Genomic DNA, 25,026 nt, shown 5'->3' with positions numbered 1-25,026 from the left:
AATTTATCGTAAGCGACACACAGTGGTATAGAAAAAAAGAGGGAAATAAATAAATTATTTTGTAAAGGGTCCCGATAACCCCGACCCTGGTATGGATATTAAAGCCAAAAAACTAAAAATTACCATTTTTGGAATTTTTCAACACTTTTTTGGGAATTGCGGGATTGCTGATAATAAATTTCAAAATTCGTTTTTATTTTTCCATTTTAAATAGAAAAATCTACATAACTGTGAAACTATTTATAAATAAAAATTTAATTTCAATTCGAAAAATTTGTATCTATGCAAAAATTCAATAAAAAACATTTTTTGTCATATTTTTCTATAAAGTATTCCATGAATTTTTAATTGTCAAAAGTTATAAATATTTTTGAAAAATAGACAAATAGCTTGAACGAAATTATATTGTATCGAATTATAACATTTTTAATTTTATGTATAAATTTCAAAATAATCAAAAAAAAACCTTCTCCTGTAAAATTTGTGTTTTGTCGCTTACGATAATTTGGCGCTAAGGGCTCGATATGTCTACTTAGCCACTCATTCTCAGAGATTCAGTCAAAAATTTCCACCATCAGTGAGATCGCTAAACTAGTTGGGCTGAAAATAAATATACCTAAAACAAAATCGCTCCGGATCAATTGTAATACAGATCGCCGTTTTTTCGTATTCGACCAAGATCTTGGGAAGCACAATTGATACAACTGGTGGCTCAGCAGCAGATATATCCAGTCGAATTAATAAGGCACGAAGTGCATTTGCCCAGTTAAATCCGGTTTGAAAATCATCTATAATTTCGAAACGAACCAAAATCCAAATATTTAACTCCAACATAAAATCTACTCTGCTGTATGGATGTGAGACCTGGAACATGGCATCACGTGATCTTCAAGTGATTCTCAATAAATGCCTCCGCAAGATTTTACGGATTTTCTGGCCTGTGACAATATCCAACAACCAACTTTGGGTGGAGGCAAACCAGCAGCCTATTAAAACAGAAATAATAAAGCGGAAATGGAGCTGGATAGTTCACACCCTCCGAAAACTAGACGATGACATTGCAAAGAAATGCTTAGACTATAAACTATTTCCCTTTATATTAAAAATTACAATTTTTAAACATAACCTTAAAGTAATTTCTTTTGATTACAAAACCTTAACTTTATAGAAGGTTTTAAAAAAATGTTAACGTTTGTTAAACGTTAAAAAGAATATATATTTAAATGTTGTGAATTCATTTCACTTTATTTCGTACTGCGCAGTTTTGCACTTTCTGAGTAATTTAATTTTTTCTAGGTTACTGTGCTATAAAAAAAATAACTTTTTGAAATTTGGCTAAAAGAACGCCCAAAAGACACAAAGTATGGTGCTATTATTAAATATATTGTGAAGAAAATTAGTGCTCCTGTTATTCCTAAGGGCTGTAAGAAATTATTGGATGAAAAAGTCCGCCTTTTTGTCTACAATTACTTAAAAGTAAAATGTCAAAAATGCGGAAGAAAGGAAGATAATTTTCGAAATGAAAACACTATATGGCTTAATGGTGATATATGCTTTCAGATTTGTATCTTTGGTTACCAATGACATCCACAGTACACAAGGTATTAATACATTCGAAGCAGATGATAGAAAACACCGGCGAAGAAATAGGATCGTTTTAAAAATTGAACATACCCGAGGTGTCCTACTATGGGGACAACACTTCTTCTTTGAGCATTTCAAATTTCATTCAAATCGGACTAAGAATATAGAAATTACAGATTTATTTCCCTCTTTTTTCTATACCACTGTGCGAAGTTTTATCTGATACTTCAATTAATATTTTGAATCAAATGTGTTTACAAAATGAATTACTGATTCAACTAATTTGACTGAAAACAAATATGAAATAATTTTTTTATAATCAAAAGCAATGAATTTACTTTATTTTACTCCTGATGGGTTAATGGTCGACATAGGGTTAATTTTTTCTTAAATTTGTTGAAAATATAAGTATTTCTACCTATGCACTATAGGAAATTTTCCCCATTTTTTGGCCATAATTAATTACAGCCAAACGGCTGGACCGATTTAAATAATTTTTTGGATTCGAATTTTTGAAGACTCTTAAAACGGAGGGAGGGACCATTAAAACTTTTCCATACACTGAAAAAAAAATTTCAAAGACAAAAATTAAATTAACTAAAAATTTCTTCCAAACTGTGTTTACCGGGTTGTATGTTCCTGGATCCAGTCCATACCTGTAACTCTTAGGTATTTGCCTAAACTATTTTCTTCTATTTTGTTTTTTGAGTGTAAACTAACTTTTGATAATAAAATAAACTTAGTTATGTTTAAAATTTTAATTTATTCATCAATTTGATTTTCTAATTCTAAATTATTAACCATATTTAAAAAACAAGGGTTCAAAAGACCGCTCGATTCTATTTCTTCATCTTCACTTTCCGATTGCTCTTCATCTGTTTGGTAATTTTCTAAAGAAATAGGATAAGATTTCAGCATATTGACAAAATGTTAATTGCGGTCGACCAGGCTTCAATTTAGTGGGGGCAGGGTGCACTTTATCTATTTAAGCCAAACAGCATGTTGTTTATTAAAATTATTTAAACTCCTATAACTTTTACTCCATTTGAAATAGGATAAGATTTCAGCATATTGACAAAATGTTAATTGCGGTCGACCAGGCTTCAATTTAGTGGGGGCAGGGTGCACTTTATCTATTTAAGCCAAACAGCATGTTGTTTATTAAAATTATTTAAACTCCTATAACTTTTACTCCATTTGGTTTTTATATTTGCACAAAACATTCGTGACTGCTCCTCTAAACATTGATTTAGATTTTCTGAACAATCACTTTCATCAATATGTGACAAGAAATATGCATATATGGCGGCTCTTTTTTCATTTTCACCATATTTCTCATGCCATACATTAAATAATTCTGAGTTTTTCACACTGTATTTACCTGAAAAAATGCGTTTTTTGAAAAAGTATGCAAATATATGCAGCTGAAATATGAAAAATTCTGTAGGTAATTGACTGTCCTAAAGAACTGTTATGATGTTATAACTAACATCTGCTAACATTTTTTTGTAAGTCCAAATAAAATTCAGTTTCATAATTTTATTATTTCATCGTAAGGTCACTTTAATTTTTCCAATTTAATCGGTCTAATAGCCAAGTTCACCAAGATTTCTCTATAGATTAATAAAGTACTCACTTGCAACATTATTTTCCATTTTTTAATTTTTAAAAATTTTATATATTTATTATGAAAACTTTTATTAGAAATTGTATCAAAATTTGCTGCACTCAATCGTTATATAAAAGCTTATTTAGAAATCGAACATAAAACAACTGATAAAGTGACAAATAATCAACTTTTTTGCAAAATTTAAAAATATATGTTTACTTTGTTATATTTTTATTTATACTAAAGCATAAAAAATGTATTTTTCAAAAATTAAAATTTTTCATTTTGGCCAAGAAATGGGGAAAATTTCCTATAGTGCTATGGTCTAATTTTGGTATCAAAAAGTAGAATACTTTAATAGTTATTAATTTTGCACGGAAAAAGTGATACTTTGAACTATAGTGCGTTGGTAAAAAACATGGCTTTAAACGATCGATACTAATATTAGTTAGTAAGGGATGGACGAATTGAATCGTTACCTACAAATACGTGTGTGCTTGACTGGAGGTCTTTTGAAATGAATGTTGCTTTTGTTGTGTGTTGCGCAGTTTGCGTACAACTAGTATTGTTGTGGCGCGTGTCCCAGGATGCGATAAGTTGTATGTGGCGAATGTGAGATGTTGACGTATCCCACACAATTTTCTCTTCACATCCTAAAACATAATTTTTTTTAATATGTATGAGTGAATTTGTACATACCTTGATTACGAAGAAGGTTCTGTAATTCTTCGTCTTCTTTTTATGCGGCTGCTAAACTCGAGTAGTTTATAGTTTGCTGAACAGACTGAATTCTTGATAATGTATCAGCTGTTGCATTTTCTTTACCAGGGGTGTGACGTATATCAGTAGTAAACTGACTGATGAAATCCAGTTGCCTTAACCTGCGAGGTGATGCCTTTTCCATTTTTTGATTGAAGGCGAATATCAAGGGTCGGTAGTCAGTAATGATATTCGCGTATCGAAAGTGACAGACAGTCTGGTAGACGGCACCCAACTCTCTATCATATGTGGAGTACTTCTGTTGAGTCTGTGTATGTGGAGTACTTCTGTTGAGTCGGTGACGGCCGAAGACCTTCAGGGATGACAAGATGTCCCAAAAAAGTGATTTCGGACTTACCAAATTCACACTTTTTAACATTAATTGCTAGGTTGCGAAGACGATGAAATACTACACGAAGATCGAGGTGATGTTGCTCTAACGTAGCAGAGGCTACAAAAATATCGTCAATATAAGGGAATACAAAATTCATAACTCTGAATATTTCGTTTATCAGTCGCTGAAACGTCTGCGCTGCATTTCGTAAACCAAAAGTCATAAATTTGAAATAGTCCAAACGGAGTACATATTGCCGTCTTTGGAATGTCCTCTTCGTGTATCGGGATTTGATGAAATGCCTTTTGCAGGTCTATTTTTGAAAATATTTTCATACCTTGTAAATTGTCGGTCTGGTAGTCCCCAAACGGCCTCCACGTTCCATCATTTTTTTAACAAGATGCAATGGACTACTCAAATTGCTTTTTGAGGGCTGGCAAATTCCAGCGTCTGTGAGGAAATCAAATTCCTTTTTAGCCGCAGCCAGCTTCTCAGGCGGGAGTCGTCGTGGACGGCAAAATGTAGGTTGCCCATTCGTCTCAATCCGGTGGAAAATTGTTGATTTTGTTTTGGAACCATATGGCGATAACACTGTGATGTCGTTGAACTCGTTTAAAATGTCGGTAAAGGGGTCGCAAGAGTTAAATGTTTTGATGATAGATATGTCAGTGGTCGTTGGTAAAGTTAGTTGGGAGTCGTGGCCGGTAACATTGTCTATTAAGCGATTGCGGCGCAAATCTATTAATAGATCATAATATTTAATAAAGTCGGACCAATTATTGGTTTTGTAACGTCGCCAATGACAAAGGACCAATAAAATTGTCGCTTTAGGCCAAGGTCTAATTTAATTAGTTTTTCACCAATAACCTCGATAGGCGAACCATTTGCAGTAAACATCATGGAGGTTGGAAGGACATCTAAAGTTTTCGCAGTAAGAGGAAGAACTGAGACGTCAGCACCACTGTCTACTAAAATATTTGGCATTTAGTGGAGAACTTTTAGCTGGATTCCTCCACCGGCCTTACAAGTCAATTTGTAGACTGCGTTGATATGGTGTGTACCTGTTCTTGTTTCATTCTGCACGGACTACGACACTTATGTGCATTTCGCCCATACTTTTTATGGTACCAACACTCCTCGATGTTTGTGTTGTTGTTGCGCTCAGCAGAAGATTGGCGATGTTGTGAACGCTGTCGAGTAACAGTCGGCCTACTTGAACGAGAACGTGAGCGTGTGGTAAATAGTTACATTTTTTACTTAACTCAATAATAGCTGACCGGAGATCGTTAATTTCATCAGCAGAATCTCTTCCAATTCGGTTGATATGGGACGGTGATACAGCATCTACAATTGAGTCAGATATCTTGGTGAATTCTGCAGCAGTACCTGTTGATGCTGCGACTACAGGCTGAGCAAAAGTTGGCAACCGCTTTGTCCAAAGTCCCTTTAAAGCTGCTTCACCTAGGCTGTTTCCTGCAACACGTCCCATTTCGAAGTACAATTCTGGTGGCTTCTTATCGCCAAGGGGCATTTCTGATAATATAGTCTGTTGAGTCGTCGTTGTTCGCTGTCGGCAAAATGGTCTATAATCCGGCGTTTGACGTATTCGAATCGGTCGGATGCTGGCAGAGATGTGATTACGTCGGTAAGTTGTGCTATAATATCGGGCTTTAGAGCTACGAGAACGGTGGCGGCCTTTTGTTTGTCTGATGTTATACCCGATGCGCTAAACCAGAAATCCATGGTAGTAAACCAGGCTTCGTTCTTCGTACTACTCATCTCCGGGAATGGCAATCGAGCATACATTGCTGACACGTTACTATTAACTGGCGGTGGCGTTCGGACATCGTCTTCGTTTTGCATGGCCGCTGTGGATGCGATTGATAAATTGTTGCTTGTCATATTGTTGGTTTTTAAAATTTTTGTTTGTTCGTGATCGGCGGGGTCACCAATTTGGTATTTCGGGTTATTTGTATTGTAATACCAATGTTTAAATTAAACACGATCATTAATATTTAAACTTATATTTATTAAAACATATTTTATTACAAAGTTAATTCTTTACCAACCGGTCGCAGCAAAAGCTAAAAGGAAATACGAAAATGCATACACATGTCAAAATGCATGCCATCGCAATTTTTTACATACCGGTTATTGATGATAGTTGGTAATTGTGACAGGGTGCCATATATTTAAAGTTATTAAATTGCTTAAAATTTGTCATAATTCCAAATTTAGATAAGTAATAATGAAAAGTATTCAAAATCTGCAATTATTTGCCCTAGAAATGATGACGTTTGAGGTGTTAAACATTTTAGAGGGCGAGTGTTCCACATACTTGAGTATTGACACAGTAGAATGTGATAGCAAAGCCGCAAGAGAAAACTATCCGAACCGCATTTCACCATCTGGTAAGCCGCCTCATAAATTAAACTTCAACTATTGTAATGCTTCTGCGGAATTTAAATACGAGGAGAGCACTCTGGCACAAGATTGCAGGTGACCAAACTTTCGAAATACCTCATATCTGCAAATATCCAGACAGGCACTTACTATTAATCCAGACCTCCCATTCGTTTTGCGCAGAACACAATTCCCCATAAGACTGGAATTTTCCATAAGAAATCGAAGTAACTAAGGAAATTTTAGTTATTGCTTTTTGTTATGTATGATTCTGTAAATTAGGCTTATTTGATTGTAAATTAAATTGTGTATTTCTTTCTATAAAGAAATGATTTAATTAATGAAAAATATTGTTCTTCCTTAACCTTCGCTTTACCAATACCCACCCGGGTGACCACTTAGTTTTTATTGGTTTAATATTTTTTTTAATTTTGTTTCGATTTAAATGAAATTTATACTCACTGAACAAATTTTAGAGTTCTATAGAATTTAATAGAAACATTTTAAACTTTTTATAAGGTTTTTAAAATTTTTTAAAATTTCGTTCGTCGCATATATTTATAGAAGTGTAGTGTCACCCGGGTGGGTATTGGTAAACCATGTACATAAAAAACCTTTGGTAAAGCGAAGGTTAAAAACCATTAACAAATTCTTTACAATCCTTTATTTAATAAACCCTGTTTGGATTTTTCGATATTAATGATTTGCCTGACATGGGCAGGCTTTTCAACTAGTAAATAAATGTTTGGCTTATTTTGCCGCAACTGCATATTGCTTGCCATACCAAGAAATTGCACCAGCAACATAAAAATATTGACCCGGAAGCTGCGAACATTTGCCAGAACATACGTTTCGTCATCCATTATACACCGGGTATTTTTTTAATAAAACGTGACTTCAATTTCCGTGATATGTCTTTGCCCTCTAAATTTTTAGCAGCGTTCAGGAACTTTTTGAGCCTTGTATGTTTTTAAACATTTATTGGCTTTAACTTTTCGTACCAAATAGTCCGAGTACTTTGCTAACCGGGCTGCTTTCCTTCCGGATGTGTTGGAGCTCTTTTGAAAATGCATTCTATTTATTGGCTTTAGAAACATCATGTGGACCATTCCTTCTACATGAACCAGGTTTTTTATCAACGAACACGTTCTACCGATATTGTTTAATACCATTTACGACAGACTTTTGACTTTTTGTAGGACCAAGTTGGGTTATATTGAAAATATTTAATAACTTTTCTCGTCACTCATTTTAATCAGATTAACAACAAATGAATATTATTGACATTAAATATAATAACTGACATACTTTTCAAAGGTAACTTGATCAAAAAAAAAATCAAATAATACTTGGGTTAAAAGTTTTAAAGAAAAGCATATGTTAAGGTTTTTTCGATCTCACTCCTTAGTTTGCAAAATCCCATTTCCAGTTTTATGTTATGTATATTTTTCTCAACAGTACAAACTAATTTTTATGTAAACATAGAATTTTAAAGAATATTTTTAAAATTTTCGTCCCTATACATAAATTTACTTACTTTGTATATTTCATTAGCATTTTTCGTAAATATCCATTAAGACTAGAATCTACATCATCACGTTCAGTTTTTTTGCGGGAAGAATAACGACGATTTTTATGCCAACCCCATTGTTCAAGAAAATGTAAGTCACTGCAACGGCGCCTTGGTTTTGCTTTATTTATTTCACCGCCATCTGATTTTGCATTTGAATCAGAATCGTCATAATTATTATAATCAATAGACTGAGTATCAGATTTTTCGGTTGTAGAAGTTTTCAACTGATCAATTACGAGTTCATCACTTTTTGAAACACAATCTTGTTCGCGAGCAACTAAATGTATATTATCCACATTGGTCGTTGTTACATCCGACATATCTTTTTCAATATCAGGTAAATCAATTACATTTCTTTTTATAAGTACATCGTTGAAATTAAATACAAAGGGCATATCATATTCAATTTCATGAAGATAGGAATAAACACGAACAATAAATTGTCCTATAGAATGCCAATTAGGTTGCTCAATATAAAATTTGTTTAAATCTGGTAGGTGATCACAAACATTTCCTTCAGTTTTTGCTAATGTTTGATTTTCGTCAAACAAATTTGTAAACCTGTTTTCATTTTGTACCTGTTTGTTTGAAAACAAATTTGTCTGACACCCATTACATTTCCTCAAAAATGATAAATTTTGTTTAAACAAATTTGATATTTCTTTTATAGTTTGTGCAGCTTTCTCAGAATTTACATCTTGTTGAAATATTTTTCTTGCGCAACCATATAAACCTATAATATTGTGATTGATATTCATGACTTCAAGCATCCCTTCCGCAGCACACCAATGAGCTGAATTTCGACCAAGACAATTTTCAAATGCATACTCAGCCAAATCAGTAGCATTCAATTTTAAGGCTAACTGACCAAACTTATGTAATGTAGAGACATCTGTGCTGTCAATCAAGATTGCCTAAAATAAAATTATAAAAATTCCAACTACATGCATATCAAAGTTATAAGTGGAATATACTATACATTACGTACATATATATAATGTTGCAGTGCAAACATATACTCAAATCGTTCTTCCAATATAAAAGCAATGTTCTTATGGCAATTGTACTTAATTGTCCAAAGTTTATCCTTACGGTTGTTTTTAATATTCTAAAATGTAATGTAAAAGAAAATATGTAAATAAGTATGATGAATAAATAATAAAGCACAGAGAGATAAATGTGATATTGGAATAGAAATACCTGGGAATTGGTATTACATAGTTTTCTGGTAGTGACATTTTTTTCACTCATGCCAAAAGCTATCGAAAAATCGATAGCACAATATCGACAAATTTTTGTCCTTACAAATCGGCCCACCCTAGTATACATAGCGGAGATGGGGCACTTTTGAACAATGTTAATAAAATCTTAGTTAACAATTTTGTACGACCCTTAACTGAGTTTTTCACATGGCAACATTGTTATCTAGCAACGTCAACAACTTTCGTTAGTTTTTTCAGTCGTCGACCGAATGTAAGGTGCATTGCAATTGTAATTTTTTTTAGTTTTTTGTAAGAGTGTTTTCTTTCGTGAAATAAATTTATTGTTTTTTTATTTTTAAATGTTAATGTTTATGGTTTTTCTTAATAAATATATCGAATTTATTATATATAAAGAAAATAGAACTGTTTATGGTATTTTAGCAAATAAACGCTATAAGAAAAAAATGCCATTAAAAACTGCCCCGTATTGGGGGCACATTTGAACACAATCCACTTAAAAAAAATTAAAATCGAACTGAAAATAAGTTACTTGTGGACTTAAAATAAAGTTAATTTCCATACATATTAGTTAAATTATGTAAAAAGTCAATAATTCAAAAACATAAATTTGTATGAGGCTTGAAAGCAAAAAGTGTTCAAAATATGCTTTTAAAGTAACCTTGAGAAATGTGTGTGTATTTCACCAGCAAACATATTTAGTTTTAAATTTATAAGTACAAGTTAATTACGTATCGGGTTGGTTGTTAAAAAAATATATTTTCTCTTGATCCTGACCACTGGATCTTTTTGGTACAAATGCAAACCTTGCTTACCATAGTGACAGGATGCCAAATCAGGCTAAAAATAAGTGGATACATTAAGAAGTCTTATGAAAGCATCCTTTTTTGTAAATTTCGGTATTTATAGAGCCCTTTGTAACAAATGTTTGGCTTCTTTTGCCGCAACTGCATATTTCTTGCCATGCCAAGAACTTTTTAAGAAAATTTTCTGCTTTTGTGTCCTAAACTTTTCTACAACATTCCCTCGAGCATCACCACATAAAAATATTAACCCTGAAGCTGCGAAAAATATTCCATAGGTATAAAATTTGACTTCAATTTCCGTGCCCTGTCATGAACTTGTTTAGCCTTGTATGTTTTTAAACATGCATTGGCTTTAACTTTTCGTACCAAATAGTACGAGTACTTTGCTAACCGGACTGCTTTCATACCGGATGTGTTGGTAACTCTTTTGAAAATGCTTTCTATTTATTGGCTTTACATACCTGCATAAATCAGAGCGTAAAGCGGAACGTTTTTTTCGCTTAGCTTTAACGCTACCTACAGTGACTATTCGGTTTTTATATATCAGTTTCTGAAATCCGAAAATTCTTAATGAATATAATGACATCTTGTTAATGTTTATTTTTTTACTTAAAGGTATATATTTAGAGCTCACTTTACACCAATTGGTTTTAATTAATATTGAGTGAATCTATTTTAAAATAATAAAAAACTAAAATACTACAGAAATGCATGCTTCATTAATATTCGTTTTTTTTATTTTTACCGTAAAATTCACCGCTGCACAGTGGGGCAGAATCAAAATTGTTTGGAAATAAATCTGGCATTTCTAAATGGCTCATCCGATCGAGATAAAATTTGACATGGGCAAAGCCAAGGAGTATTCGAGTTTAACTTATTAAAATGAGACCTACAAATGATCCAGGGGCGGCGCTATGGTTGCTCAAAGTAGGGTACCTTCGACATGTAAAATTTTTATACACGTGCAATTTATTTTGTTTCCTATCCGATTTCAAAGATTTTTATATTTTTTTGAAAGCGCTCGGCTTGGTCTTGAAAAAACATGCTTACGTGTGCAAGCATTTCAAATTTAAATTTTAAAATTTTGTCATACCTTGGTCCGCTTTTTTAAAAATATAGGTCGGATTTTTGGACCGAATGGACTCGATTTTTTTTTGTTGGTTAGACAACTAAATTATTAATAACATACAAAAGAGGTATCTTTACGAAGAACATTTCGGTATACAAAATACGTCCTACTTTTCTAGTATGTCGCCCCTACGCTCTTCGGAATGTAACCTATTTTTTTATCAAAATTTCACCTTTAGGACACATGTTCTAAAATTCCAAAGCTGGGTTCAAAAAACGCGAAGCAGTTTTAGAAACCTTGGTGTGTTCTCCATTTATACGCAAAGTATTTTCTCAGCGCCGAAGGAAATGTGGGCAAAATTGTAAAAAAAACAATTTTGGGATTTTTGCTCAAATTTTTATGGTCTTACAAAAAATAATCTCAATTACATTCAAAAATATGCCTTAAAACTCCGTTCGTCAAAAATATTGCACTTTTTCGTTCTAAAAAAATAGGATAGGAAACAAAAAAATTGCACGTGTTTAAAAATTGTACATGTCGGAGGTAGCCTACTTTGAGCCCCCATAGCGCCGCCCCTGGAACATTTGTAGGGCTCATTTTAATAAGTTAAACTCGAATACTCCTTGGCTACGCCCATGCCGGCTGAGCCATTTAGTCAAAAAAGCGTACCGAGATGGAAGAGCTCCGTTTTGTTAGAAAAATCAAGGCTAACCCAGGCTCCCAAAATTGTTACTGAAGTTCTCCATAAATAAAATAAAAAATTATGGGGATATCATAAACCGTTAATAAGATATGCCCAAATCTATAAGTCTCTAAAAATTATTTTATTTTTGATTTTCCATGGAAAAAAATGTAGCCCCACTTTCCCCCAAGCTGTTTTTTTTATTATATTAAAGGTGGGAGTGTCTAGTTTCGATTAAAAAAATAGTTTTCGGAACAGGATGAAAACTTAACATTTTTTGTCAAATAATAAACGAAATATCAAAAAAATTCTTATCTATGTATGGGTTTCGTGGGCGGTGGGCGTGACCGATTTTATTGAAACTCGGCATGAGTTCCTTTTTTGTTTCAATAAATGTATGTACCAAATTTCTTTTGCTTGGATATAAACAATTTTATGCGAAAAAATCGATTGTATGGGCAGTGGGCGTTGGGCGTGGACAATTTTGATAAAATTTAATTTAATTTCTTAATTTAGTCCATATAATTCTCGGTGCCAAATTTCAATGCTGTAAAAGTGGGCATGGCCGATTTTAATAAAACTTGGCATACCAAATTTCTAGCCTTTTACTTGGATAGGAAAAATTTTATGCGAAAAAATCTATTTAGATTGTATAGGCAGTGGGCGTGGTCCATTTTGATAAAATTTTATTTTTTTCTTAGTTTGGTCCATATAATTCTCGGTGCCAAATTTCAGCGCTCTACGACCATTCCTTATAATTTTTGCAAAAAAATGAAGCCATCCCTCTGTGGGCCGTATTGCTCGAAAAAAACCTTTCGTGAATTTAATGGTTTTTTTCGGGCAATAAAGAGCATATAAAAAAACATGTAAATTGATGGGAAGACGTGAAAGCTAATTTATGTTATTTGGAAGTGATGGAAAGCTATGGTGTAGCGGAAGCCGAAAGGAAAAAAATATTACTCCAATAGTTAAGCATGGAGAAAGAAGTGTAATGGTTTGGGGCTGCATATCAGCGAAAGGGGTTGGGAAACTGGTATTAATCGAAGGCATTATGAAGAAGCATGTTTATTACAACATTTATTAGAAATGGGAATTGCAAGAACTTTTGAATTATATCAGGACAACGACCCTAAGCATAAAGCCCATGTTTTCGTGAGTGGTTGCTTTATAATTGTCCAAAAAGTGATTAAAACGTGATTAAAATCCCATAGAATATTTATGGTACTATTTAGATCGCCGAGTCCGCGGAAATCCCGTTTCTTCGAAAAATGAATTCTAAAAAAGGCTGCAGGAAGAATCAGTGGCCCATAATCATAGTCAAACACTAAAGTCGGTTCTTTTTAGAAACAACTTTAAAATAAAAACCTGCTTTTAATTATTTTGCAACTATAGTCAAAATTAAAGTATGTTTCAAATTGAACCGACTTTAACTGGGTGCCTCCGCAATTGTAGAAAATGTTTTCATACAATATACATCAAAATACAGACAAGTGGCAACGCTGAACAGCTGACATACAAAATTAAAAAAAAAAACAAAAAAGGTAAACAATAAAAGTAACCGGGACAACTAAAGAAAAAAAAGTTGTTTGTTGTGGAAAAATTAAATATATAAGATGAATATCATAATTAGAATATTTTGGTACTAATTTTATTGATAACTGTTCAATAATTGCAAAATCTCTACCAATATCTTGTAACTTAAACATTTTTTACTTTCTGCCGAACTTTTTTACTTAGTGAAGAACAGCTGATGCTGTTGTTAAACGAGTTAATAACAGCTAGTTTTATATTTAAAGTCGACTTCAACGTAAGTATACTTTAACTTGTCTATGATAGACCTAAAGTCCACTCTTGAGTAAAGTCGAGTTTAATTCTCTTAAAGTATTCTTTATTTCTGACTATGATTATGGGCCAGTGTTGTTGAAAACATGTCAAATCATCTTTCTGAGGTTATAAAAAATAAAGGCCTATCCAACCATATATTAATTTATTTGTTTAAATTTTTATTTAAAAAATAATGTTATATGTGCTAAAAAACAAACTTAATATTAATGAAGTGTGAATTATTTAAGTTTTTTAGTTTTTGTTGTTTGTTCAATATTCAGAATTCTGAAATAAGTTTTTTTTATCTCTTAATATGACTCACGAATAAAAAAAATATTACCGGTTTTTTTTATTTTCTATTAATTTTGTTGACTTTTAATAACTCGAATAAAAAAAAACCGAATATTAATGAGAGTCACTGTACTTATTTGGCATTTTTAATATTTGGTATGACCACGCTTAGGATATTCCACGCCCTGCATTTATACCCTACATAACCATAGTGGGAAGGGTATAATGCGTTTGTGCAGATGTTTGTAACGGCCAAAAATATTAGTCTAACACCCACCTTAAAGTATACCGATCGACTTATATTCACTTTCTGAGTCGATGTCCGTCCGTCTGGCTGGCGGTTGTCTGTCCATGTAAACCTTGTGCGCAAAGTACAGGTCGCAATTTTGAAGATATTTCGATCAAATTTGGTACATATAGTTTTTTCGGCCGAAGGACCAAGCCTATTGAAACTTGCTGAAATCGGTTCATTATTTCATATAGCCCCCATACAAATGTCCTCCCGAAATTTGACTTTATCGGTCATAAATGTTTAATTTATATAAGTATCTATATATTTTATATATACGAAATTCATGTCACCAAATTTTTTTATAATCGGTTCATAATTAGTCATAGCTCCCATATAGACACGTTTCAGAAAATCACTTTAACGTGCATAAATCACTTAAAAATGTTATGATTGTTGACTTCTTGTAATAGTAGTTGACTTCTTGGTTTCTGATTAATAATTAATTCTTTATTTTAAAAATTCTTTTCTTAAGCCTAAAATTCTTAAACACTACTTTTGAGTGATTCCTAAATCTACTCAATATCTTATTTTCTATTGGTTCTTAGATTCTACTCAATGTAACAATTTGCATTGTTTACATTCTACACATTGGTGTATTGACTCATGCCTGTCTGTGTTTTTGAGTGTGCTTGGAACAAAGCCACACACACAACACGCATGTTCAAGTGTTGCACCATGAACATTTGTATTTCAAATACTTCATGTGCACACTACACCCTCAACCTTCAGAAAAAATTTTACAATTTTTGTTTACTGAAATTGGATAATTTTTAAGTGTTTTTTTGTTTTCATATTGTTATTGTTTACAAATTATTTATTGAAATTTAATATTCTTAAAATAACATTACTGTTGCTTATTTTTGTTTTTCTTAATCTTATAATTGACCAAATGTTTACTTAAAGTTAAATTGTTTATTAATTATTTTGAAATTTGGGTAAGACTTATTTATAGCTTATATAGTGATAGTTTGTTTATTAAATTTTTGTTTTCTTTCGTTTACAAATTTCATAAGTGGATTATTATTTGGTATAGGTCAGTTATAAATTAGCTGACGCTTAAATTTCATATAATGACAATATTTTATTACTCATTTGGTTCATTTTTGTATTTTTTTAACAAATTTTTATGAAAAGTTTTTGTTTTATTACCTATTTTTACAGTTACATTTAAATCATCAATATTAATTATTTCATATGGACCTTTATATGGTGGTTCATTCTTTTTCCTATTTTCTACTTTAACTTAGACTAAGTCTCCTATATCTAATTCTATTCTATTTATTTTCTTATATGAATCTAATTGTCTTTTGTTTTTGATTTGTTCTATCATTTTCTTTGTGTTTTCTAAGGAATATCTTAGTCTTGTCTTTAGTTCATTTGCATAATTTTCAAAATTGTAAACCTTTGGATGATTCATGACTTCATCCCCTCGTAAACTTGGTAATTTTGCGAAAATCAGTTCAAATGGTGAGTACTCAGTATCCACATGAGGAGTTATATTGTAGGCAAATGTATAATAAGGAATCCATTATCCCAATTATCATCCTCCACAAAAGATAGAAAATACTCATTAAGTACCCTGTGATTTCTTTCAACAGTTCCCAATGTCTCATGGTGGTAGTTGAAAATTTTTGTTTTATTTTCAATAACTTGCATATCTCTCTCATCAATTCATTTGTAAATTCCGTCCCTCTGTCCGATTTGAGTACGCTAAATAGTCCATATTTTAGAATTACGTTATCCGCCAATGCTTTTGATATTGATTTTGCCTCTTTTGTATCCATTGGACAGGCAACTACATACTTTGTCAACTCGCATTGCATTGTTAGTATATATCTGAAGTTATTTGTTGGGCGTAATGGACCAACAGTGTCAATCAATATAGTATTAAAACTATTTGTCGGTGTATCTGTCACCTTTAGTGGTTCTTTTGTGTGTGATTTGTTTATTCTTTTGACACAATTCACATTTCGATACATAATTTTTTACAGTTTTGTTCATGCCTTTCCACATGTATTTTTGTTTTAATTTTAACAGAGCTTTTCTTACTCCAAAATGTCCTCCTTGGGGTGTATCTTGGTATAATTTTACCAATTCTGATTTTCTCTCATCGTCTAGTATATTTTGAGGTTTTCTATATAACAATATTATTACATCATCTTTATTTATTTTACAATTTCTATTGTATTTGGCCTTAAATTCATCTGCAGGAATTATATCAAATATTGCATCATTAATGTCGATTGCAAATTTCTAATTACTCATATTCTTTAAACTCTTCAAATAAGAGATAGCTTCTCCATAAGAGTACCTAAGTGTCCTGGATTATCGCTACATCTAACACGTGTTTCATTTTTATCTTTATAATTTTCTATTATATATTCATATAGCTTTTCTTTATTTTCTATAGGATCGACGTGCAGTACCACATATAGAGTTGATCAGTCTCCTTTTGGGTTCCGCTTATGAAATTATTTTCTGATCACTTTTTTGCTCATACCTCTTGTTACTACTAGCATTTTCTTTATTTTATCATCATTCTCTGATGGTATCATATTTTTTAACATCTCAGAATCAATTTGTATTCTGGATAATGCATCTGCATTTGTGATATTTACCCCTTTTTTGTATATTATTTCAAAATCATACTCTGAAAGTTCTAATCTTATTCTTGTTAGCTTTGAACTAGGATTTTTATGTGAAAATAACGAGACTAATGGTCTGTGGTCTGAAAAATTGTATACCCCAATAAATTCCTAGTAATTCTTTTTCAATTACTGGTTTGTTTCTTTCATGTTTATTTAGATATCTACTTGCATAGGATATTTGTAAATCCTCACCTATCGTACCTTGAGATAAAATTGCACCTAGTGCAAAATCTGATGCATCTGTTGTCAGAACGAAAGTTTCGTCATAATTTGGGTATTGTAAAATTGGTGGACTAATTAATTTGTTCTTTAAAGTTTCGAATGGTATTTGGCATTCTTGTGACCATTCGAATTTTGTGCCCTTTTTTAATAATCTGTTTAAACAATTTGCAATATCTGCAAAATTTTTGATAAATCGTCTATAATAGTTACAAAATGCTACGAATCTTCTCACATCATCAGCGTTCTTGGGAATTGGATATTTCAAAATTGCTTCATGCTTACTCGGGTCTGGTTTGATACCATTTGATGTTATCAAATGTCCCAAATATATAACTTCTGGTTTTAAGAAACAACATTTGCTTGCATTCAGTTTTAGATTATATCTAGACAATCTGTCGAAAACAATAATCAAGTTGCTGTTGTGATGTTTTAAGCTACATCCAAAAACTATTATGTCATCCACATACAAAAATGCTTCAGAGTCTAGTCCCGATAATGCTGTGGTTAACATTCTCTGGAAACTATTCGAAGATATCTTTAATCCAAAAGGTAACCTGGTGTATTGGTAATGACCATTTGGAGTTGAAAAAGCTGTGAAAGGTCTTGATTCTTGGTCAAGCTCAATTTGATGGAATGAACTTGTCATATCCAATGTAGAAAAATATTTTGCTCTACCCAGTCTATCCAAAACATCGTCTAATCTCGTCGAAGGAAATTTATCATTTACTATTTTATCACTTAACTTCCTGAAATCAACGACTAATCTCCATTTTTTTAGATCGTTCTGTCCCTTTTTAGGAACTAACAATAGTGGAGCATTGTATGGGCTTATAGATGGTTCTATTATCTTTTGCTTTAATAGTCCTTTTACTTGGTTGTTAATTTCTTCGGTATGCGTTTGCGGTAAATGATAGTTCTTTATGTAAACTGGATTTGCGTCATTCAAGTGAATGGTTTGATTATAGAAATTATTTGTTGTCAAATTCTCGCCGTCTAAATGAAATATTGACTGATATTTCTCAAGTATTTTTAATAATTCCCTTTTCACCACATCATCATTGTTGTTTACGTTTAGTTCTTTCAATAATCTATTGAATCGTTCTCTGTCACACTTAGTTTTCCCATCGCTAGTTCTGAATATTTCATAGTTTTTTCCACTTTCAAATTCTCTATTATTATAGTTCTATCTGTTACATTCAATAGTTTTATATGTTTATTTCCTGTTTTTGGGATTATGGCATTTGCCAGAAACACACCTTCTGCAATTTCTCGATTGCATATTACTCCATCTTCTTCAATGTTTAATTTAAATGGTACTATAATTTCACTTCTTGGTGGTATCTTTACTGTTGTTATGTTGAATGTGTTATTATGTATTGGTAATGTCAAAATGTCTTTTCCAACATTAATATTTAGTATAAATGTTTCAAAGTCTATGTTGCAATTGTATTTTAACAGAAAATCTCGTCCTAGTATACCGTCAGTGTAAATGGGAAAGTCTTCTTTTACCATATGTATTTTATGCATGAATATTGTTTCATCAATTTGTATTGATATTTCTGAGGAACCTAATGATCTTATTTCTTCCCTTGTGATTCCTGTTAAGCAGCAATAATCATCTGGATCTTCATCGTATTTTGGTAATAAATCCTCTTTGCACAAAGAGACATCGGCTCCCGTGTCAATTAGAAAAGTTAGTGTACGATGCGTGTTTAGCACATTTAATTTGACATAGTTTTTAAGATCAGATGAAATGGTAAATACTTTGTTTGAATTTATTCGATCTGCTCCGGAGATCCGTGTTGTCGTATGGTCTCCGGATCTTGCGAGTTTCCCTGTTCTTGTACATGATATGCATTTCGACCTCTGTATTGGTTATTACGATAATTATTGTTATTACGATAGTTATTATTGTAGTTGTTGTTATTGTTTCTGTTATCGTTATAGTTGCTGTTATTGTTCTCATTTCTTCTATAATTATTTCTATTGTTGTTATTCATTCTACCACGGTTTACTCTGTCACTGTATCCGCTTCTATTTTGATTGTTATTGTTAAATATGTTGTTATTATTATTAGTGTTCCTATTCATGTTGTTATTATTTTTGTAGTTACTTCCATTTCGGGAATAATTAGAGTTAAAATTGTTTCTGTTGTTATTATTGAAATTTCTAAAATTGTTCCTTGGTTGCATAGACTGGAACATTACTTGGTTCTGTCTTATATCAGTTGAAGCTTCTATTGCTATTTCGATAGCCTCGCTAAGCTTCTTCACCCTGCTTGCTTCTATGGTTCTAATAATGTCATTGTTTTTTAATCCGTTTTTGAATGTGTTAAATGCTATAACTGCATTCGTTTCACTTATTACGTTTCTGTTTTCTTCTCCCAAAGTACTTATTTGAATTTCATTCAATTCCATTGTTAATTGCTCTATTCTATCTGAGAACCTTCTTATTGTGTCCGTTTGTGTTAATCTTGTCAATTCATTTAGAATTATATTTGGTGACTTTTTTGGTTTATAAGCTTCCTTTAATGTTGAAATTAAAGTGTCTATAGAGGTTGGTACCTCTGTCTGTCTGAGCCTATTTTGAACTTTAAGTGTTATCTTTGTTTTGTATACAAAGTTGAAAAATGAGTTTCTGTTACTTTGTGGGAACGTGTCTCTCAGAATCTCCAAATTTGCTATAAATGGATTTAATTCTTCCTTTGTTCCACTAAAAGTTGTTATCAGTTTAGAAATAGATGCCAATTCGGCAGCGTTAAGACTCTCTTCCGTCATTTTGTCTATAGTTTCTTTTTTATCTGTCATCACTGCAGTACTACTGGATTACATGGATTTATCTTCATGCGATTTTAAAATATTTAATGCGTCTTTCCGCAATTCACTAAACTTGTTTTCTTTTGACGTCAATTTACTGTCATTTAAAATGCTTATAGCAGTTTTTTCTAAATCTTTAATTCCCTTTATTTTATCTTGTATTGTTTTTGTCGGGTATGTTTTTCTTAATGATTTCTATGCGTTTGTTATTATATATTTTATCCATTAAAAAAATGTTGTATCTATTCTATTGTTATATCTTATTTACTTCCTAACTTTTCTTCTTTCGTCCATTATGAAATGTAGGTACAATTTGTAAATTAATATAAGTTTGTTATTTCATTATTCTTAAATATATAATATAATTCAGACATCGGCAAAGAGCCACCTTAAGAGCTCTCTGATTTTATTTTCTTTCACACGTACGTAATTGGCAAAAAAATACAAGAAATCATTCTTACAAACCTTTGTATCAGTGCACTGAAAGCCAGATAGCGGTACTCAAAAAACGCAAAGTGGTGTTAGTGTGCAAAGCAATTTTACTCTCTGCCGATGTCTGATATAATTGATCGAATATTTATTAAAATACGTTTACATAATAATGGTTTTTCTTTTACTAATTAATTTTATTTTTTTTTGTGTAATACGCCAGCTCTAACGGTGACGTCTAATTTGTTTTTTAATATATTTCTTTAGATATTTCACTATTACAATGAATGTCGTTACTGTGCTCATCAGTATGATCACTTCCATGCTAACGCTTACGGCTTTTGGTGAACTTGTGGAAGCTGCTACAACTTCATTAATCTTTTTTTTTGTTTCATTCAAAAAAATTTATTTATAATTTAATTTTTTTTTTAAAGTTATTTTTGGAAAATTTTCTTCTCTGAATATTTTTATTATTTTAGTATTTGCCAAACATGCCAATGCACTTTCTGGTCAAATAGCACAATTATTACTGGTTTTATCTTATTAAACATTTTTTGTTTTTCACTTATTTTATTATTTTTTTTTTCTTCTTTGTTTTCTTACATCTTGCTTTTGTTTTTATTCCGGAGGTAGTTTATTTTTATTCCGGAGGTAGTCAATTTGGCAGGATCTTTTGATTTCCCCCATCCAGGAATCGGTGTCGGCAGGATCGCCATGTTATGATTGTTGACTTCTTGTAATAGTAGTTGACTTCTTGGTTTCTGATTAATAATTAATTCTTTATTTTAAAAATTCTTTTCTTAAGCCTAAAATTCTTAAACACTACTTTTGAGTGATTCCTAAATCTACTCAATATCTTATTTTTTATTGGTTCTTAGATTCTACTCAATGTAACAATTTGCATTGTTTACATTCTACACATTGGTGTATTGACTCATGCCTGTCTGTGTTTTTGAGTGTGCTTCGAACAAAGCATATTGTCAAATATGCTGACTGTTCAATAAATGTTTTGAGTGATTAAACCCTTTGTTCAATACACAATTCTATTTTAACGCCAAACAGTTGATCTAATTCTTGATCAGCCGCGCTACTCAATATCCGAACAAACAAAATGGGACCACACACACAACACGCATGTTCAAGTGTTGCACCATGAACATCAACATAAATAACTTCCATATAAACATAAATCACTCGACCTACTTTCATGGTGATCGGTCCATAATTGGTCATAGCTCCCATATAAGGTTCACTTCCGAAAATCAGTCACGAATATAAATTATTGATATTTTAAAACAATAATGTTTTTTGCACATTTACTTAGTGTAGGGTATTATATGGTCGGGCTTGACCGACCATACTTTCTTACTTGTTTTTATATATCATAGAGTTTTATTTCTTTTGTAACTCTTCTTCTTTTGCTGTCATGTCTATAACATCGCCGAAATTATACAGAAGCTACATCCCCACGATATACAGTCAAGGAAAGTAATCTAAATACACCCTACGATTTTGAAGTTGTAACGTGGATTAATAATATTATATGAATATAATAATAATAACCACGTACATACTATATACATAATTCCGTATCATAATATTTAGTAATTTACTTTCCCTTAATAACTTATTATTAATTTTCCTTATTTTTCTTTATTAATAACATTTGTTTTTAGTTACGTGGGAACCGCATCATAAAACATCTCTAGTGTGAACACTATTACTGTTTTATTGTTTGTTGGTTGTTACGTTATGAGATACACATACTAATAACCACTTATAATTCTCATTTAGTTAATAAACAATTCGGGATAAGTACTCTAAGCTTGATTGCAGTAGGGGCGGTTCACACAAGACGAGAATCTGCATCCTAAGTCTCGGAATTATAGCAATATAACGGACGAGCCGACTGATTTTACTTCTGTGAAATTAGTTGTATTTTATAGGGTAATACTCGACCTTTGGTTGAGTATTATCTAATTAATAAATAGCCACTGCGACTTCGGTCGATAGTTTTGACACTGCGACTTCGGTCGTTAGTTTAGACACTGCGACTTCGGTCGTTAGTTTTGGAACTGCGACTTCGGTCGTTAGTTTTGGCACTGCGACTTCGGTCGTTAGTTTTGGCACTGCGACTTCGGTCGTTAGTTTAGACACTGCGACTTCGGTCGTTAGTTTAGACCAGCGAAATGCAATGAGCTCTCTTGTTTTTATTTTCACATGTACGCAAGCACACACATTGTATAAAAACAGTCAGTCTCGCATGAGCATTGATAGAAGCAGGTTGTGTTACGCTTTTATGTTTGTTTATTTCATTATTTCAGCTAGTTGTTTTTGTTTTTGCCAGAGAATAATTCTCAACTCATACAACTACAATATCTAAAAACTGTAGTGGTGTGAGTTTGCATTTCGCTGGTTTAGACACTGCGACTTCGGTCGTTAGTTTTGGCACTGAGACTTCGGTCGTTAGTTTTGGCACTGCGACTTCGGTCGTTAGTTTTGGCACTGCGACTTCGGTCGTTAGTTTAGACACTGCGACTTCGGTCGTTAGTTTAGACACTGCGACTTCGGTCGTTAGTTTAGACACTGCGACTTCGGTCGTTAGTTTTGGCACTGCGACTTCGGTCGTTAGTTTTGGCACTGCGACTTCGGTCGTTAGTTTTGGCACTGCGACTTCGGTCGTTAGTTTAGACACTGCGACTTCGGTCGTTAGTTTTGGCACTGCGACTTCGGTCGTTAGTTTTGGTACTGCGACCTCGGTCGTTAGTTTTGGCACTGCGACTTCGGTCGTTTGTTTATTTAATTAAGTAAGATAGAGTTAAGAAAGTTGTATTATTTAGATATTAGTTTTTTAAGTATTACACCGATCCTGATCAAGTAGCGCACCGATCCTGTTCCAGGTTCCTGATCCAACCGAATACATTTCGTGCTCCAGAACCAGTCAGCGATATTTCGTGCTCCCGAGAAACCAGAATAAATTATTTCGCCTGAATCCCGAATTAATATCAACGTTACCGTAATTCCTGTATTATTTGCTATTCCCGAATATAGAATAATAAATAATAATAAAGAACATTATGATTAACCCCTAGTCAGGGCAAAGCAATTGTGTTTTCTTTAACTTAAGGTTTGTGGATCCGTAAGTCGACCCTGGACACGACGTTACAAGTTTTAGAGAATTAGTGGCGATAATTAAAAAATATGTTATAGTTTAAGGCATAGGGTACAACAAATTCAACATACTTGTGAGAGAATTAAACAAATAAAAATACTTGAAATTTTAACTTAGATATTCGATTAACTAGAGACCGAACCACTTTATTACACTTCTACACAATATTTGTCATTTTTTTGAATACTTTTTAGGACACTTGTTTGTCGAAACACGTTAATTTTGCTCAAACGAAAAAAAAATATTTTTTATTAATTTTTGACACTTAATTTTATTTGTGGTGGAATTTAATTTATAGAACAGAGTTTAAATTGTTGGCATTGAAAATAGAAGAAAATTTAAATAAATTAAAATTTAAACATTTTTATACAACTCTGTGTGTCTGGTCAAAATTAAAAAGGCACCAATATAATATCAAAACTATGTACTAATTAGGGTATTCGAATTATTCGATTTTTCTCTTGTTCGAATAAAAAGAATAATTCGAATAAGAGATTTTAACTTGTTCGAATAATTCGATCACACGTTTAAAATTAATCGAATTATTCGAATAATTTAATTTTTTTTTTAAAAGTAAAGAATTAAGTTTTGTTTTCGGTTTTTTAATATTTTATTGTTAAAGAAAAACAAAATATATCGTTAAAGTAAACAATTCAAGTATTGATAATGTTAAAAAAACATTCGAAAACGAAGTCCATTATTAAAATTTCAACAATAATATTCCGATCATAATAACTCCCGCACAATCTACAATACAATTGACTAGCAAAACCTTTAGTTTCCGTTTTGGAGATATGCTTTAAAAAATTTGAGCTAGTTGGACATGATCCTGAATTAAAATACAATATAAACGTATTAAGAACTCTTTTATGTAGTTCATTAATTCGGGTTTTAAATGGAGTAACTAATTCTTTAGTAAATTAATTATTCACTATTTCTAAATTATTTACAACAAATTGTATTATACATCAAGCTCTATCAACGTTGCCGAATCTTTGCTTAATAAAGTGGTCTTGGGGAATTACACAATAAAGGGAATCTGTCCAAAGTTTGATATCATTGTCAGTGAACGTGGCTAATTTGAAGTCAGGCAGTGCATGATTGACGCATTTACAAATACGCAAAAAGTTTATTACTATGTTAGACAAAGATGTTCAACGATGTTCAAAATCATGTATAAGACGAACTCCATGCTTTTCTTGCATAGTTGGGGGTAGTGCCCTAAATGTTGATTGAAATCAGCATTGCACTATCACTCACTAAAATTGCAAAAAATATAGTTTGCACTATTTT

At 32.1% G+C, this 25,026-nt stretch overlaps 1 protein-coding gene across 1 annotated transcript in view; it reads right to left on the bottom strand.

Annotated features, from left to right (window-relative positions):
• The window catches only part of LOC135950621 (calcineurin-binding protein cabin-1-like), a 355,739-nt gene that overhangs the window by 288,597 nt on the left and 42,116 nt on the right, over positions 1–25,026 (bottom strand). The window contains exons 3-4 of the mRNA XM_065500153.1: positions 9,251–9,370; positions 8,227–9,176 (exon numbers count right to left, since the gene is read on the bottom strand). Of these exons, the coding sequence (XP_065356225.1) occupies positions 8,227–9,176; positions 9,251–9,370 (1,070 nt within the window). The remainder of the gene's footprint in view (positions 1–8,226; positions 9,177–9,250; positions 9,371–25,026) is intronic.

This window comes from Calliphora vicina, chromosome 2, assembly GCF_958450345.1.
Source record: "Calliphora vicina chromosome 2, idCalVici1.1, whole genome shotgun sequence".
Lineage (NCBI taxonomy): Eukaryota > Metazoa > Arthropoda > Insecta > Diptera > Calliphoridae > Calliphora > Calliphora vicina.
This window is presented reverse-complemented; position numbering and strand designations above follow the sequence as displayed.